This window comes from Lactuca serriola, chromosome 3 (assembly GCF_051521515.1).
Source record: "Lactuca serriola cultivar US96UC23 chromosome 3, Lser_US96UC23_V15, whole genome shotgun sequence".
Taxonomy (NCBI): Eukaryota; Viridiplantae; Streptophyta; class Magnoliopsida; order Asterales; family Asteraceae; genus Lactuca; species Lactuca serriola.
The window spans coordinates 69,508,280-69,526,943 of record NC_136410.1 but is presented as its reverse complement, the minus strand read 5'-3'; the positions used below and the strand labels follow the sequence as shown (position 1 = coordinate 69,526,943).

Here is an 18,664-nt window from a genome sequence, read left to right as displayed (position 1 = left end):
TAAAAATCACCCTAAGTTGGATCTAGCATAAGGAACCATCAAAATGTGAGCTTTTTACCTCAAATGGCTTGCTAAGTTAAAGATGACTCTGGATCTACAAGCTCAAGCCACTCCCAAGCAACCACTAAGTGTTCTTCTTCTTCTACTTCACCAAAACTCACTTTCAACCTCAAATCTCACAAATGGTAATTAGGGTTTCGATCTTAGGGTATAGAGAGAGTGAGGTTGTTCATTAGGAGGTCCAAGGGTGTCATAATTTGTTTAAATAGGGAACAAACCCTAAAAATTAGGGTTTTTCCCTACAGTGCATACTCCCACATACTCCCAATAATGTGGGTGCATCCGCGATCCATCAATGGGCTAGTACGCTAAGCATACTTATAGAGTATGCCCCGCGTACAAGTTAGGGACTATAAATGAGAGAAATTTTACATTAAGGTTTAAAAGGAAACAAACCAAGAATCTTGAATGTTACATATAATGTTGACTTAATGGAAATGTTATGGTTGTTATCAGTAGTTCTATATGGAGCTTCTTTTTAATAGATCCGTGTTCGTTTTGTGATAATAGTTTCATGTGAGTTAAGTTTCCAGTAATGGAATTCTTTGTAGACCTCTCGAATAATTTCTCAAGTGGTTTGCAGAGCTGTTATGTGAGTTTGGATGTCACACAATATTTTTTTGGATTGGCCAAGGTTACGCTTATAGGAGCGGTTAGAGTAGTGATCACTTTTCAAGAAGTTAAGTGTGTACTTGAGGTCTTTTGGGCATGAATTTATGGATTTAGGGTGGGTTGAAATTCACAATCGGCATGTTTTGAGCGTTCATTATGCATTTTTTGATAGTGCTCCTATTAAGGGACCGGGGGAAGGTGCGAAGAATGGATGATCGTTTGTCCTTAGATATGGTTTCTGGAGTTTAGACTGATGGGTTCACATTATTGTGAAGTATATTGATGGAGTTGGGTTGTAGTTGCAGTTTTGAGAGTTTTCCGATTTGAGTGGTTTTCGTTGTGAGTTTGGTCTTATAGCTGGAGAGAGAAGGGTGGTTATTGCGGTTGGGTGTTTTCAAGCGATTGGGTTGTTTGTTGGAATTGATTGGGTTCCAAGTTGTCTTAGGATATTTCGTTTTTGGTGTTTCATCTGTCCAGTAAATAGTTTCGAGAAAAACACAAAATATTTTCTTTTAGGTATGTTTATGAATTATAGCAAAGTCAAATTTCGAGGACACAATCCAATTGAAGTAGGAGAGAGTTCTGACACCCGTTCTATGGATTGATCAGCTTAGGAATTTGAACTCTTGAGTATTTCAATTTTGAATAAAAGCCTTCAAGTATAGCTTGGTGGTTTGGTGTCCACAGTACAACCACATCATTAAATAAAGGGGGTCTGCATAGCAACCATGACGCGATACCAGTATATACCATAGTGTGTTGGCCGCCACAACCCAAAACACTAGGACTCGGGCCTTGATCCCTATTTAAGGAATGCAAGGATTAGGTTTTGCCCATTTTGTAGCCTCAAGCTCCAAAACTAAAACCATATATCTCTCTCCCTCTAGCCCTTGTGTTTTTGGTGTTTAACCTTGATTTTCCAATGATGGTGAAGATTGTGGTTGTAGAAGCTGGTTCTTATGGTCTTGAAGTCTTGTTCCAACATTCCCATTATGCTCCTGGAGCTACTTCAGGTATAAAGTCTCAAACTTGTTCATTAAATTCTTAGATCTTGGTTTTATTCCATTTTGGTCTATTTTATCCCATTTCTTTGGAGGTCTTGGAGTTTAGAGAACTCGAAAGCAATATTCTGAGATGTAATGACTTCTGGAGTTGTTGTTGGCAGAAAAAATGCATATACATGCTTCTCATTTGAGCTATGCTCGGAGATTTGTCCCAATTGTAATTACTAATTAGGGTTTAAGATCTTGACTTATTGGATGGAAGAAATGGATAAGGTTGAAAATTTTATCCAATAAGAGGATAAATTGATCCAGATATGATTTTTAGAGCTCTGAACTTAAGGGTTAAGATCTTAATGGAACTGTAGAGGACGTTCATTGCTGCGCGGTGGGGTGTTGGCCATGACACAGTGGTCTGTGTACTCGCATCTATTTTGTCCTCTAGTTACCACGATGCGGCCAAGAAGATTGGCCACAACGCGGTGTTTGGTGGTTGGTTGGTCGTTGACTTTGACTATTAACCATTAACTTTTTGACCAGATTGACTTTTGGTCAAACTTTGGTAGAACCAAGTACTTGACTAAGGAATAGTCTCGGTTTAGAATTAGGTAGCTTGGGTTATCTATTGTGTTGATGAGGTATCTGTTGATCTAATGTTGAGTAGTTCATGCGAGCCTTCTGAAGATATTGTGTAGGATGCCAGACGACCTTTGTGACTCTTGCATGTGCATTACATATGTTGGGCATGGCCCATTATGTATGTTTAGTAGGACCCATTATTGTAACACGCACTTTCCAGGATGGATCAAATGAGGGCTCTGAGGGATCAAAGGTAAGATTTTCGGGAAAAATCAAGTGCCACGATGTGGTGAATGGATCACCATGACGTGACATGTCTAATGCAAGAATGCGTGTTTGGATGGTCGCCACGACGTAGCAAGCGGAAGACCATGACATGGAAACTGATGCAGCCTATGCCTATGATTTTAGGGTTTTCTCCATATTTAAACACCTAATCTCAAGGATTAAGGCAGCATCTTCAACCTCCAACCCGTCTCCAACGAAACCCTAGCCTCTATGATGATTTGAGAGCTTGTTCTTTTGATTTGAAGGTTATTCCTTGGATTTTGGTGAAGCTTGAGAAGAAGGATGTTTACAAGGAAGTAAGAAAGAAAGGAGCTGGTTTGGATCTGTTATTCTCTTCATCTTCTGAGCTATTTGGGGTATAAAGTTCTCATATTGAAACTTTTTCTTCTAGATTCAAGTTTGATGTCATTTTTGGGGTAGTTTTGGTTCCTTCCATGAATACTCATGGAGTTTAAGGAACTCTAGAGCTTGTTATTTCTCTTTAATGATCCATAGGTTCTGTTGAGTTAGAAAAAGGCCTTAGTTTTGGATGATTCTTGGTCCCATGCACAAGTTTTGGCCCCATTAAACACTTAATGGACTTAGCATGTAGATCTAGCCTTGTAATGGAGTCATAATGGATAAAGTTGGAAACTTTATCCATTAAGTCATTCAAAAGAAGTAGATCTAGAGTTTTGGGCTTAAATCTGTAAGGATTAAGCACTTACTAAAGAATATTGCAATATTCCAGTTCCCACGATGTGGCAATGGGCTTTCCACGATGTGGTGATTCTCAGCTTCATGATTTTTTTGTCTTGATGTTCCCATGATGTGGCCAAAATTCCTCCATGTTGTGGTAGGGGCTGACTAGGTTGACCATTGACTTTTGACCGGTTTGACTTGGGTTAAACTTGAAGGAATTGGGTTATTGATTAAGGTTCCACCTTTTCGGTGCTAGTTGGTTCACGGGAGTAATTAGTGCAGTGAGTGAGCGTGTTGTTGTGTTTCCTTGGGTCTTAGATTCAGGTGATTTTTCTCACTATACTATGTGTTACAATATATATCCTTGTGTGTTAAGATATAGCAGAAGTGGTATGCTGGTTAGAGTTCTAGTAAGTGGGAATCGCCTAGTATGGTGCCCTAGGGGTTGTATGTAGTCACGTATGATAGCCTAAGAACTCTTGATCTAGGCTTTCTGGCCTGTTCCTTGTTTGCTTGTGGCTCTAGAGTGGGATCACCTATTTGAATGTATGTCTCACCTCTAGTTACATATAGTTATACATTCCTTGGAAATCTGTCAACAGTGGCATAGCGTATTATATGAGGCCTGGTGTACGGTAGTGATTTGTTAGGCATGTAGACTAGGGTAGATAGTTGCATGTGTTTATATGTTTACTTGGTTGTTTGCTTGTTACATATGTTGACATATTAGGCGGTGGGTTGAGGCGGACCTGCTTTGTGTTGTATGCCAAGAGACATGGGTGGGCCAACGGTGTGCTGTAGGTGAAGTGTGGATCAATTGTATGCTAAGAAAGAGCGACCCATGTGTACTTTAGGCCTTCCTAGGCTGACCAGTTAGACTGTAGGCTCAAGAGCGGTTCAGGCATGCTTTAGGCCTTGCGAGGCAGGCCAAACAGACTAAAGGCTATTGTGTGCATGTATTGTATGTGTATTGTAGTGTGTGGTATTTTTGGGAAAATCACTAAGCTTTGGCTTATAGTTCTGGATTAAATCTTTTTCAGGTACCATTCGTGATTGTGGGTAGGCGAAGGTATGATTGTACACGCTCAACAACAACAATGGAGATTCCATAGTATTTATATTAACCTAATTTTCAAATAACTGGATTTTGGAACAAACGGGTTTCTTAACTTCGGTTTTATGTAAATGATGATTTTACCTTATTTAAAAATGAAAATTTTGTTTGTGAAAAAGGGACATTACATTTATGTATTTTGGGCAATGTCAGAACCTGAATTTAGAGGAAGTTTACTTTTAGTGAAATATTAGCCAAAAGGGTAAAATGGTCAATTATGAAAAATAGATGGGATTATGAAGTTGTGAATTCACAAAGATGTCCAATAAGATTCTAAGTCACTAAGATGAGATTAGATGATTAAGTTCAAGAGAAAGAATGCATGAGAAGATGCATTTTGGGTTAAAAAGGGTAAAATGGGAATTTTATGCTTTGTGGGCCAACTTTGACTTAATAGATTAAGACCCATATTAATTCAGTAAGTTATGACTAAATAAAAGTATAGAGTATGTTCCCACCTTCACGTGTATATAAATAACATCAAAAATAGGTAAGAAACAAAGAACTTATGAAGGCTAGAAGTTAGGACAAAAATGTCCAAAAGCAGGAACTGAATGAGCCTAAAGGTTTGTTGTCAAGCAGTCACCGCGGTGCAGTGAATGGATCACCATGGTGCGGTAAGTGTTCTGAAGCATTCATAACTTTTCATATGATAAAGAAATAAATATCAATGAACTTTTTCGTGACGCGACAATATGTTCCCCACGGTGCGGTGGTACAAAGTAGGCTGCCTTTAATAGCGATTCAAGTGGTCACCGTAGTGCGGTAAATAGACCACAGTGGCGCGGTTATGCACTCAAAACATAGTTGTTAATAACTCATTAGATCCATTTATATGGGGAGATCTATTTGTAGCTCAAAGGGGCGATTTGGTTGCCTAAATGGTGCCAAGAGAAGCTAGAGACGGTGGGTTGTTAGGATTTTCATCCTCTCCACATCAAGGTAAGATTTCTCATTTTTGGTGAAATGTTTGATTAGAGTAGATTGATTGAATTGATCAAAGTATAGTTTGGTTAAGATGTTAATGATAGTGTTTAGATATATTAATCAAGGTTAGAAAGTGATTTCCCTAATGAAATCTATGTATGTGAAGTTAGGGTTTGAAACCCTAACAAATGAGATTATGAATTGATGTACTAGAGTAGATTATAATGAACTGAGTATCATAGGATGTTTAATTCATTAATTGGATTGGATTAAGGTGAGTTATTACTCTCATTCTCTCTCGCTCGCTCTCTCTCTCTCTCTTTCTCAATTTAAATTATTGTATACATTTTATGTATATATGCATGTATGTTTATGTATGTTAGAGTCATGTACCTGCATGACATAAAGGAAGAAAGTAAAGGGTTATACAGATTATAATTGTATGTAAGATTATGTAAATGTGGTTACACATCTAAGACATGTATCTGAGCATGTATGTAACGACCCGGATTTATATACATCTTTTCTAGGGGATTTATCAGAGTTTTATCGAAAAAATACATAATTCTACTCAAATTAAAACCTTTACAACCCCGAAATAATCACGGGTTTACAATAAAAATCTTACATACAATTTGAAACAACAAGGAATATAATAATAACATCATACTATCTATTTCTTGATTGTGCTCTTTTCTTCTCTTCTGGTACAACGACTGTTATAACATGAACCTACAAAACATAAAAATATGCGGTATCAGACACATAGTGTTTGATGGGTTATTCTTATTTTTTATTTCTAATCTTTCTTTCCTTCTCTTTCTCATACTCTATCTTCTAACTCTTTCTCTAATACCATACACTTCTATTCTTCTCATCCATCTATCTCGTTCATCTTTCTCTCTTTCTTTCATAGCATACACTACTATCTTTTTCTTTTCTCATCTATCTCCTTCTCTACTCTATTCTTTCTTTCTACTCTTAATCTTAAGACTCTTATAATTCACTTATCATATTCTTCTATTAGCCTTTTAACAAGCCCTTCTCATGCTCTATTACTTAGTCTCTTTATAGTCTCTTTTCATACTCTATATCCGCTTTTAACTTTGTCTCTTCTTTACTATGTCTCTTACTCTACTCTTATCTCTTAATAAGCTCTTCTCATGTTATATACATACACTAACTCTTTCTCTAAACTCATCTCTAGTTCCTCAACAATCTAGACTCATCTAGACCCAAGCGTCACATCTCATACTCTAAAGGAATAACATCCTGCTTTCATTACTGGGAACACTAACCTATTCTTACCCCTCTCACTTGTGATTCCTAGTGGATCCTTAATCTTTCTTCTTAATCTTGAATCCTCATGACTTCCTTACACTTAATCCCTTGTTGGTTACATCTAAGTTCTTACAAAGAAGTCTCTAATCTTGTCCCTTGCAAGGCACCTTTCTTTATCTCTTCTAATCATACTCAATCTAGATTCTTGCAAGAATCATCTATTTATTACCAGAGGGAATCATCTATCTTTTTCCCTGTAAGGACATAATCTCATTCCCAAAGGAATCATACTCTTTTTCCCCATAGGAACCTCTACTCTATTCTCGAAGGAATCTCTATCTCTTGTCCCCGAAGGAACCATACTCTTGTCCCCAAAGGAACCTTACTCTTTTCCCCGAAAGAACCTTACTCTTGTTCCCGTAGGAACCATACTCTTATTACTAAATGAATCATGCTCTTGTCCCTGAAGGAACCATCTATCTCTTATTCCTAAAGGAATCTTCTCTCTTTTATCCCCATATAAACCTTACTCTTATCCCCAAAGAAATTTCTATCTCTTCTCCCCTTATGAACCTTACTCTTATTCCCGTAGGAATCTTCTATCTTTTTGTCCCCGGAGGAACCATACTCTTTTTCTCGTAGGAACAATCTATCTTTTGTCCCCAAAGGAACATACTCTTATGATTATATTACATATAATCATCTTCTATCTCTTAGGTAACCACTTATACCTTTCTTATCATCTATTCATACATAGGAGAAACTTTACCTTAATGGAGAGAGGATGTTAATCCTTATTATACTCCATCTCTACTTCATCTAGCCTCCTTCTTAGCATTAAATCTCCTTCTCCGAGCTCCTAATCGATTTCCAAAGAAAATGATCGAGAATGAGGCTCTTAACAGGTTAATACTTGTGTTTTCATGTGTTTCTGCATCGCACATTATATTCTCCATGTCACGGTGACCCCTTTAACCTCGGTCAAAGTGCACTTAATCCCACACCTCGGCAAACACTTTCTGTGTCGTGGGAACTACTTGACAGTAATCCCTTGGTTGATCCCATTCCAGCTTTGGACATTTTTTTTCCTAACATCTAACCCTCATATCTTCTTTGTTTCTTACCCATATTAAGATGGGAACATACTCTAATTGAATATGGGTCTTAATATATTAATTCCTAAAGTTGACCTCAAAAGCATAAAATACCTATTTTATCCTTTTGACAAAAAATGCATCTTCTCATGCATTCTTTCTCTTTAACTTACTCTTCTAACCTCATCTTAGTGAGATAAACTTATTTTGGCCATTTTTCATGATTTCACAACTTCACAATCTAATATTTTTCTCATAAATGACCTAATTTCCTTTTTGGTCAATATTTAACTAAAATCAGCTTTCTCAAAATTTTGGGTTCTTACAATGTATGTATAACCACAAGATATATAAGTAGGTAAAAGAAGAATAAGGGTATTATGAGTAACACCCATAAGATTAAATAAAGAAAGAATAGGATTATATGTAATATAATCCTATGTGTGAATAGAAAATGAGAATGGTGTCTATGGATACCTAAGAGTTTGTAGATAGGGACAGAAATATAATCACAAGAGTATGTATGTATGTCTAGACATTATTGGTATTGTATTGAATACCAATATGTTATTAGACATAGATAAAGATTTAGTACTTAATGAGTTAAGTACTATAAGAGAAATATTAGATGGTCTATTGATGAGACAAAAAGATAGATTGTCCATGGGACAAGTGTCATGTGATGAGTCACATAACAAAGATAGAGATGTAGAGAAAGATGGTTTCTTGATGATACATAGAGATAGATTGTTTATGGGATAAGTGTTATGTGATGAGTCACATAAAAAGATTGAGATGCAGAGGAAAATGGCTCATTCAGGGACAAGAGATAGAGGTTCCTTTGGGGACGAGAGATAGAGTTTCTTTTAGGAACAAGAGTATGATTCCTTAGGGGACAATATATAGAAATTCCTTCGGATATAAGAGTTGGTTCTTACGGAGACAAGAGTATGATTCCTACCGAAATGAGATTATGACCCTGTGGGGAAAGAGATGATGATCCCTTTAGGGACGTAGGTAGATGATAGTTTCATTTTATTTACTTTTTTTTATAGTTTATTTTAGCATATTTCATTATAAATTTAGTTAATCATCATGCATATTCTCCTTTTTATTATTTTATATCTATATCGGGTACTTTCTACTTTTGATTTTAATTGTACGTTTGTTAAGGACTATATAACGTTGCATGATTGTGGGAGTGCGAGATATTAAAACATGAAGCTAGCGGTATATTTCCAAATTAGTGGATGCAAACAATTAGGCTTGGTGTTGAGAAGAGTATGGAATTAGTACATGCTAATGATATAATGAGGACGTGATGATTTGGGATTTAGAAGATTAAAGGAAGAGTTGGGCTACCGTGGAAACGTTAAGATGACAATCAATTGGGATTAAAAGTCAATGAATTGGGTTGGAACAAATACAAGGAGAGAACAGAATGAGAATGCTTTTAAAAGTAACGATTCTTCATTTCAGCGCATCTCACACGGTCCACGTGAGAATCCAAATGATTTGTGTGAACGCTGCAGGGATAGATTCGAATTTTGGTTGTGGCAGATATATGGGGAAAGTTGGTAGGACTCTTTTCAAAAACTTTTGGATCCGAAAAATTGTGTGTTTTCTCTACACTTTGGAGCTCTTGAAGAACATCAAGAAAACGTTGAATATTATCATTTTTCTATAATTTTTTAATTGGAATGTTTGATACATTTAACTTTTATTTTGTTTTCTTGAGTTTAGCCATGTTAGGTTAAACTTCTATTGATTGACTTTGGTGGAAATCCTTGAAATTTTGGTTGATCTTGAAGAACTTCATGAACTTGTTCTTGAATCTTTATGAAAGTGTTTTCTATTTTAACATCTTCTTTCTACTTATATGTCTTTATTCATGTGTTTAGATGTAAATGGAGTGACTAGTTGGCTAGTTTCTTGATTAAGTAATGGATCTTCAAATTAGCAAGAAACAATGGTTCTAGTGTTAATTTTCACTTCATACAATCATAAAATCGTTTTCTCCAACATGATAGTGAAAGCATTTGACTCCTCTTGGAGTTGGTGACTTTTTGGTTCTTAATGGCAGTTAACTTTCATTAATTACATGCTTAATGGAAATTGTGACTTTAACTAAGGAAATACATTATGAGCTTCTCTAGCTATTTTATTAACTAAGAAAGGTCTAGGTAATCTCAAGCTTCTTGGATTGCTATAGCCAAATTAGAGATTCATTACACGTATTGCACGTTTAGTTCTAATGATTTATTTACCAAATGTTCAAGTGATGAAGCCAAATTTTAACCATCTTTCCCTCATTGATTTACATCAAACCTTTGCTTTTGTTGAATGATGATTTCAATTTCTTAGTATATTTTTAGTTTCTTTAAACAACTAAAAGATTAAAACCCCTTTTTTTACTTCTATTTTAGTTTCACAAGTATTTGTACAACAAGATTTTCATAGAAGTTACAAATTCAACCAATCTCCATGGATATGATCCCTTTACCATACACAACATTGTGTGCAATATTTAAGGTATTTATTTTGTTGGCCTTGACAACTACCAATAGATGGTTCTTGAGGGGACCCATATTGTGCATGGTTAGAGAAAATAGAGAAAGGATCCTTGAGAGGCAGAAGAGAAGATAGTTCTTTGTAAGAACGTAGATGTAATCCATGGGGGATCAAGAGTAAGGAATCTGTGAGGGATTCAAGAGAAAAATAAAGATTAATGATCCACGATGGATCATAAGAGAAAGGGGTAAGACCAGATAACTGTATCCGGTAAGGTAGTGGGGTGTTGTTTCCCTTAGAAGATAAAGAATATTGCAGAATGAGATGTGACCATTGGGTCTAGAAAAGAAACGAATATTAAGGCATTAGATAATAGATAGGGTATAGGAGATAGAGCAGAGCAAGAGATATAGAAGGGTATGAGATAGAGAAGAGTAAGAGATAGAGAAAAGAAGAGACAGAGTAGAGAAGAGGCAGAGTTAGAGACAGGGATATAGTATGGGTAGAGTATGAGAAGAGCAGCCTGAAAAGAGGATAATAGAAGAGCATGAGAAGTATAGTAGATGACGAAGAAAGAGATAAATGAGATAAGAGAAAGTAGAATGAATGATTAGAGAAGAAGGATAGAAGAGATAGGTGAATGAAAAGAATAACAATGTATGCTATTAAGAGAAAGAGCTTAGATGATAGAGTATGAGAAAGAAGAGCAAGAAGAAATATAAGAAAAGACAGAAAGAATAACTCACCAGACAATAGTGTATGATGTTGTAGATATGTTTTATGTTTTGCAGGTCCAGGTAGCAGCGGCCGTGGTACTAGAGGAGAATACATGAACACAAGGACAAGAAATAGATAATAGGTTGTTATTATTGTATTTTTTGTTGTTGTTCCATTGTGTAGTAAATTTTTATTGTAAACCTATGATTTGTTCTGGAATGTAAAGTGTTTTAATTATAGTAGAATTCCGCACTTGTTAGATAAAACTTTGATATATCCCTTAGATCAGATGTTAGAGAATCCGGGTCATTACAATTGATATCAAATCCAGTTTATGTGAATTAGGGTTGATGTATCCATTCCTAGTCTTAAACTACGGGAGATAGATAAAAAGCAGATATTATGAGCTGGTTTTGTGATAAAACCATGCTAAGAGATCAAGATGAACGATTGAATATATGTGAAGACAAAGAACTTGTAGAATATAAGTTTAGTAGATTCACCGACCCTGAAGGTTTAGGTCTAGAATGCAAAGAAAGAAAGAATTTTCGTTTTGTTAAATGACATAAGAATTGATCTCTTGCTAAAGAGATGTCAATAATATATGTAGATAATGATAATGTAGTATCTTGACAGAAAGATGTGTTAGAAAGAAATTAAAATTAACATAAATTCAAATATCTTGTTACATTAAACTCAAAATAATAGTTTATATTTGACAATCATAGAAAAAAAAAGTCAAAGAGGTTTTTTTTCAAGATTTGTAATAATATCAATAATTAAAAATAACATTAAATAAAATTTTATATTTATTATTTATTAAAATAATACAATTCATATATATATATATATATAGCATTTTACAATAATAATTAGTTATAATAAAATATAAAAAATTATCTTTAATTTTTTTATACATAACGTGTGAGTGAAAAACATCAAGGCAATATAATTTTAATTGATTTGAGCAAAATAATATATTTAGAGGGTGTTTGAGATTTTCATCTAAAAATGACTTATTGACTTATTGACTCTTGAAAAGTCAATAAGTTAAAAAAAAGTGTTTAGGTATATAAAAAAGACTTTTAAGTGAGTGTCTCTCAAATTGGCTTATTAGCTTATTGGTTTTTCAAAAAGCCAATAAGCTAAAAAAGTGTTTGGGTTGTTCAAAATGACTTTTCAAGTGACTTTTTGGTTAAGCAAAATAAAGGAGTTTCAAAAAGCCATAAATCATGGTTTTTAGTGGTTTATTGGCTTTTTAGCTTTTTAGTGGTCATTTTACCCCTAAAAAGCTTTTTAGTGGTTATTTTACCCCTAAAAAGCTAAGACAAACACCTTTTAATATCAATTTATTGACTTTTTAGTTTTTCCCACCATACAAGTTAATCTAGACACTTTTTAAAAACTCATTTTCCAAAAAGCTATAAGTTGGTAAGGGTTTTTCCCAAACACGTTAGAAGATTAAAAAACACTCCCAAACACACCTTAAAATAACTTTTTGTTAACTCTTTGAAAATGAGTTTTTAAGAAGTTACGGTTTCTAATTTCTTAAAACAACGTATAACTTATCACGTTGAAAAATGAGATTTTAAGCCTTTTTGGTCATTTTACATGATATGCTAAGCAAAATACTTTTTAGAAAATATAACTTATTGACTTATTGACTTTTATTACTAATCCAAATACATTTTAAAAATTCATTTTCCCATCTTCATAAGTCAATAAGTCATTTTGCCTAAAAATCTTTTTGATGTTCAAAATGAAATTTCAAACACCCTCTTAAAATAACTATAACTAGAAAATGCCCATCCTCGCTTCGTCGGGGACGCATACAAGGTTTTGTTTACATTACAATGACCGTTTTTGAAAAAAAAAAAAACCTCACAAGGACCATTTTTGTAATTCATTTTCTATGTAGGGATAAAAGCTCACTTTTTAAGATTTGTTATTAGGAAGTGGCATTTATATAATTTTTAACATATACACCATTCCTATAAATATAATTATGAATAAGGACCTATTATGTAAATTACAAGGACCGTTTTTGTAATTTATTTTCTATGGAAGGACCAAACATGTGAAACCTACAAACTATAGAGATACGAAAGGTAAGAGATGAAAATGTTGGTGTTCAAAATTAAAGAGATTGTTAGGGAAAACAGTTGATACTTATCAAGACCCAAAACAAATCTGATGTCACTTGCCAAGTTCTGATGACCCTTGTTAGGAGGTAATGTGGATAACACACAAAACTAAAAGCATACAAAGACACATTATTTACGTGATTCAGTCAAGGTGACATATGTCCACGGGCAAGAGGGGAGTACTCTTTATTCACAGAGGTCTCAAATAGAGATTACAAATACACACAACAGAGATTCGTCCTACTCACTAAGGATACAAAAGACACAACACAAATGACTTAGCATGCATCCCTATTTATACATGAGAGATTAGACCTAAACCCCTAATCGGACAAGCCCATTAGCCCATGGGCCCATGAATGGTGACAACCAATCACAATCCGACATGCATCACCTTCTAGAACATTCATCATTGCATGAGCATCAACAACACACATGATGGAGCATCATGATCCATAGTGACACATCAAGATCACCAAGGCATATCAACCATCATGGTGACACATCAAACGATATTGAGCATCTCTGAGTATCTTCAACTTTTGAGCTTCCTTGAACAATATTGAGCATCATAGGGGACTTCATAGCATACGACTCATCAAGGGATACATTGGCATATCAAGGAACTAAGTGGTGCATCCTTGCATCAAGATGACACATCAGGCATGTGGATGGCGCATCTTGATCAAGGGATGACACATCCTCTCCAAGGTTGGCGGATCCTCTTCCAAGTTGGCGTATCTAGACTCCAAGTTGGCACATCCTCTCCACAATGGTGCATCTACCTCATGAATGGCATATCCTGCCACTTGGTGACATATCATGTCCACCTCAGCTCTCTGTATAAAAGTTAAGACTTTAAGCGGGGCTAACTTAAGCCACTCAATGCGATTGTGAAGGAAGGCATAATTGAATTCTGCTAATATAGATCGCACTGCACTAGTTGTAAATTTGTCACTAGAGTCCAGCCCGCACCTTTACCCATCACAAGTAGTGCTTGGGGTGAACAATCCAACAACCATGATATTGGCTAGCTCCTATGATAGACCAACTCCATTTACATCACAACTCCAGTCACGTTCAAACCCATACAACTTAATTCTTTCAGCCAGTATACATCTTTTTCCCCTTTAATAAAATATAGTCCTGGAAACCAGTCTTTTAATTTACCTCCCTCGACCCATTCATCCTGCCAAAATAATGTCGACATACTTGAATTGACTGTCTTCATTATGATGTCTTTGAATTGCAGACCAATGCTCTCTAATTCTGATTTTACCCCTGCAATGTTGTTCTAAACACCCGAGATAGTCTCTTGTGATAAGTGGTCTACCCGTTTGTCCTTCAATTTGTGCATGGTTGTGATCATTTAGGCCCATAAGGACATATTATCAAGCTTACACCTCCACCACCATTTTACCAATAACGTTAGATTAAGTGATTGCAGTGAACCCACACCTAGCCCATCTTTCTTTTTAGAAACTATAACCTTATTCATGAGACCCAATTGATCTTCTTTTTGTCTTCACACTCTCCCAGAAAGTTTCTTCTGATCTTCTCAAGGGACTTAATCTCTCCACCGGGAGCTTTAAACAAGAATTAATTTTTTATATCCATTTTGTATGAAAAAAATATTTTTTGTTGATTGTGATATAATTATTTTTAAAAACACATCAATCAATGTTTTTTTGTAACATAACTATATTACCTTGAAGTTTGAACACAAACAAATGGCAAATAAATGCAATAATAAATTTCCAAATATGAAAAAGATTTGTTTTGAAATTTTGAAAAAGTGGGTCTTTGAAAAAATAATAAAGACTACTAAACGGTATAAAATATTTAAAAATACACGTTTATAGAGATATCACTGCTCCACATGCTTGACCATTGACCACACAGTCGCACACCACCACCACCACCAGGTGCACCACCGCCGTCGCGACCACACAACCACGACGGAGCTCTGAAGAAAGAAGGGAAGAAAGCATTGAAGAGGTTTGTATCTGAGGCTTGAACTTCTATCAAGCCTGGTTACAAAATCACACAGATACGTACCGCAGTGTGTGTGCGGCTGTGGTGGTGGATAACGTCGTAATTTTTTACGGAAACCGATTCTCCCTCTCTTTCAATCGTATGCCTACAGATAAAGCTATTCGAGAATAACAAAAGCTACACAGTTAGCTCAAAGTAGTTGTTCATAACACCACTAGTCGGTTCACGGATATTCATCGTTCTCGATTCTCGTGATATGCCCTACCAAAAGGTAATATTCCTTTTAGTGTTAATCATTGCTCCCAAATTTATGTAGCTTGATTACGTTCTATTCATAATTTGATTGAACTCTTCATAGAAATCGTTGAATTTTTCATTTGATCATATCGTCAATCGTAGAATTTCAACTTTCTGATTTTAATGTTCAATTCCGTTTGCATGTTTTTCAGATCATCAAAGGTGATTGATATCCGATTCAACCTAAAAGTGCGTGTGGTGTGGTGGTCCTTTTGAAGTAAACAGTAACCTCTAAAGTTTCCCCCCTTAAAAAGGGACATTTAGAGTTCCTTTTGGCCCCTTTTTATTCAACTCAAATTACACCCACACATAAAGCCTCAATATAGAGTCTCACCTTAGCATGCGAGAAGTGGATCTTCTGGATAAAGGAGATAGAGGCACTGATACTCATAACTGCAGAATATGAAGAAGAAAGCTTGTGATTGTAGTAACAGTGATAAAGATGATCCGAAGCAGAAAGAGAGGCACATAGTTTCATGGTCTGAAGAGGTTCAGTTTAACTTTCATCTCCCTGATTAAGCCTTTATACTTTTTACTCATATTGTAGCTTATTACTTATTTCTCCTTCAGGATGATGATATATTAAGGGAGCAAATTCGTATTCATGGAACCAATAAGTATGATTCCTTTACTTCAAATAATCAATTAGGGTTTCACTTTTCAGTTTTCCCATTTCAAATGTTTTGAAACCAATAATGATTTACATATGTTATATCATATTTTCAGTTGGGCAATTATTGCATCCAAGTTTGAGAACAAAACTACAAGGCAATGCAGAAGAAGGTAAAGTAAACTACAAGCTTTTATCACTTTCATCAATTATCATATATATGGAATTACTAATCTTGGATAATGATGTAAAACCTGTAATGCAGATGGTTTACTTATTTAAATTCTGATTTCAAAAAAGGAGGATGGTCACATGAGGAAGATATGCTCTTATGCCAAGTAAAGTTCTACTTTTACAAAACTCTTTTTTAATCTACTTCAAGTCATGAATGTATACTTTATTACTATTGGGACCCAATGAACATAATCAAAGCATCATATTTTCATCCCACTATAACTGTGTACTCTGAAAAAGTGGATTAGGTAATAACCCTACTGACTTAATCACTTTATTTATAGGCACAAAAGATTTTTGGCAACAGATGGACTGAGATTGCAAAAGTGGTTCCAGGAAGGTAGATAAAATAAATTGTTCAATTTGATTGTCATATTTTCATTAAGAACTTAATTATAAGATTTTTGTATAACAATTTTTAAATAAATGTCACTCTAAACAGGACAGACAATGCTGTGAAGAATCGGTTTTCCATCTTATCTAAGAAGAAAGAAAAGTGTGAGTCATCAACTAAAGAGAACAACAATGGAGTTAACATGAATACCAATAACAAAAGAACAAGACAAAATACAGATAAAATTTTAGAAACTTCGATGCAACATATGAATATAAGGTATGTTACATATAATATTATATAGTTTTGATCACATGTATATGAAAAAAAAAATTAAATTTTTAAATTTGAATAGGAGGAAACAAATTGTTGCTACGATGGAAGATTGTGATGCTAAAGAGCAGAAAGTAAGACCTCCATTTGTTGTAATATTGCAGAACTGTATGAAACCCTGTATAGAAGGTAAAATTCTTGGATTCTTTTTTTTTTTTTAAATAATAAAATAAAATGAACGCTAATAAGTTCTTTTTGGTTGATAAAAAGAATCTAGTGGAAATACAGTTGAAGGAAAATCTCTCATTGAATTAAATCAAGGATCCCCGGAAACTATTTCCTCTAAAACAATTGAGAAAGCAAATGATTTATGTGATGGACGAAAATGCCCCTTGCCAAATTCAGAGTTCAATTCCCCACTCCAAGTAACTCCATTGTTTAGATCAATGGCAGAAGGAATTCCAAGCCCACAGTTTTCAGAAAGCGTAATTTTATTTATTTATTTATTTATTTTTGTTGTAATTGACGTCGTTAGAAGCAATAATCTGACCTTTATTTTATTATTTTACAGGAAAGGAACTTCCTGCTCAAAACACTTGGAATGGATTCAGCGATTCCGAATCCAACCTCCAGAACCTCACAATCTCCACCTTGCAAACGAGCCCTACTCCATTGCCTTTAAACAAAAACCTTTCTAGATTCTATGGAATCAGTGATTCCAGTGTTTTATTGCATCTTGTTTTTTTTAGTGTGTTTGGTTTTTGGGGGAATTCAGATTCCGGTATTTGATATTCCCATCACAAGGATTTGGCTTGAAACATGTCAAATTCTGTACAGAACATTTTTTTGTGTGTGTTTGAGAGGGCGAGTATACATCGGCATATAGCTGATAATTACATTTATGCCCCCCACTATACATATAGTTAGAGAAAAGATGGGGGGTAATTAAAGTATAAAAAGAGAGTGAATTAGACTCCTGTTTGTTTGTTTCTTGTATTGTAGTGTATGGATTTTCGTCATTTGATTGGTTTTCATATAATATGATTTTTGTGATTGTGTATTGAACATGAGTAACTAACTATCTATTAAAGACAACAAATATAATAAGCAACAAAATAATTATTAGAATCATTTGATAGTTTTTTTTTTTTTTCAAAAAAGAATGGTGCACTAATAGAAAAAATGTTTTTTTTTGTTTGTTTGTTTTTTTTTTTTGTGATGTATCCTCTAATCGGTGCATATATGTTTTTTATATTATTATGAAAAAAAGCATCTAAAAAAAATTCAGGTTTTCACCATCTAAAAAGAAGTATTATGCGAAATAAAAATTATCAATTTGACTGTTTCCAATAAGAGTATATAAACGTTGGATAAGGATGGCGTTGAGGTGATGTCAATATTTTGAGTCTTAACAAAAATTAAATTTATGAATCATTAACAATTTGAATGTGGGTCTCCTGTCAAGATAAGGATTATTTTGGCTACCACTGAAGTGATTGTCAAGACTCAAGCGTCACGTATTGCTATAAAGAACTGATGTCACGTATTGATATAAAGAAGTAAAATACGAATTATTTAAAATTAATAAAAGATTTTTCAGTCAATTAGGTTGTTAAAGTATTTTTTTTAAAGACGACTACTAAAATTATTTCTTAGATCATCCTATAGGAACTGAACTCTCATGGAAGAACATCTGACGTTAGATTAAAAACATGTTGGTAGGACGTTAAACTATCTGAAATTTATTCAACATAATGTAAATAAATTTAGTGCAAATTATATAGATAATAAAGGTAAAATTTTAAATTATGAATTAATATAAAAAGAACCAGTCCTTTTAAACTTAAAATGTAAAATTTGATTTGATCAAGTAAGACATTTAGAAAAAACAAACATTATGAGTCCTGTGATG

General features: G+C 34.5%; 1 protein-coding gene across 2 annotated transcripts; it reads left to right on the top strand.

Annotated features, from left to right (window-relative positions):
• Window positions 1-14,861: 14,861 nt before the first annotated feature.
• On the top strand, window positions 14,862-17,812 carry LOC145092567 (transcription factor MYB124-like). 2 transcript variants are annotated; one of them, XM_079030514.1, is made up of 10 exons: window positions 14,862-15,275; window positions 15,454-15,780; window positions 15,872-15,918; window positions 16,028-16,084; window positions 16,177-16,249; window positions 16,430-16,485; window positions 16,588-16,758; window positions 16,835-16,941; window positions 17,023-17,237; window positions 17,324-17,812. In XM_079030514.1, exons 2-10 carry the CDS (start codon window positions 15,778-15,780, stop codon window positions 17,432-17,434), a joined length of 840 nt encoding a protein of 279 aa, XP_078886640.1. In that variant the 5' UTR covers window positions 14,862-15,275; window positions 15,454-15,777; the 3' UTR covers window positions 17,435-17,812. The 2 variants fall into 2 exon arrangements, with proteins under 2 accessions (XP_078886640.1, XP_078886639.1); XM_079030513.1 differs by having other exon boundaries at window positions 15,454-15,790.
• The last annotated feature ends 852 nt before the right edge of the window (window positions 17,813-18,664 follow it).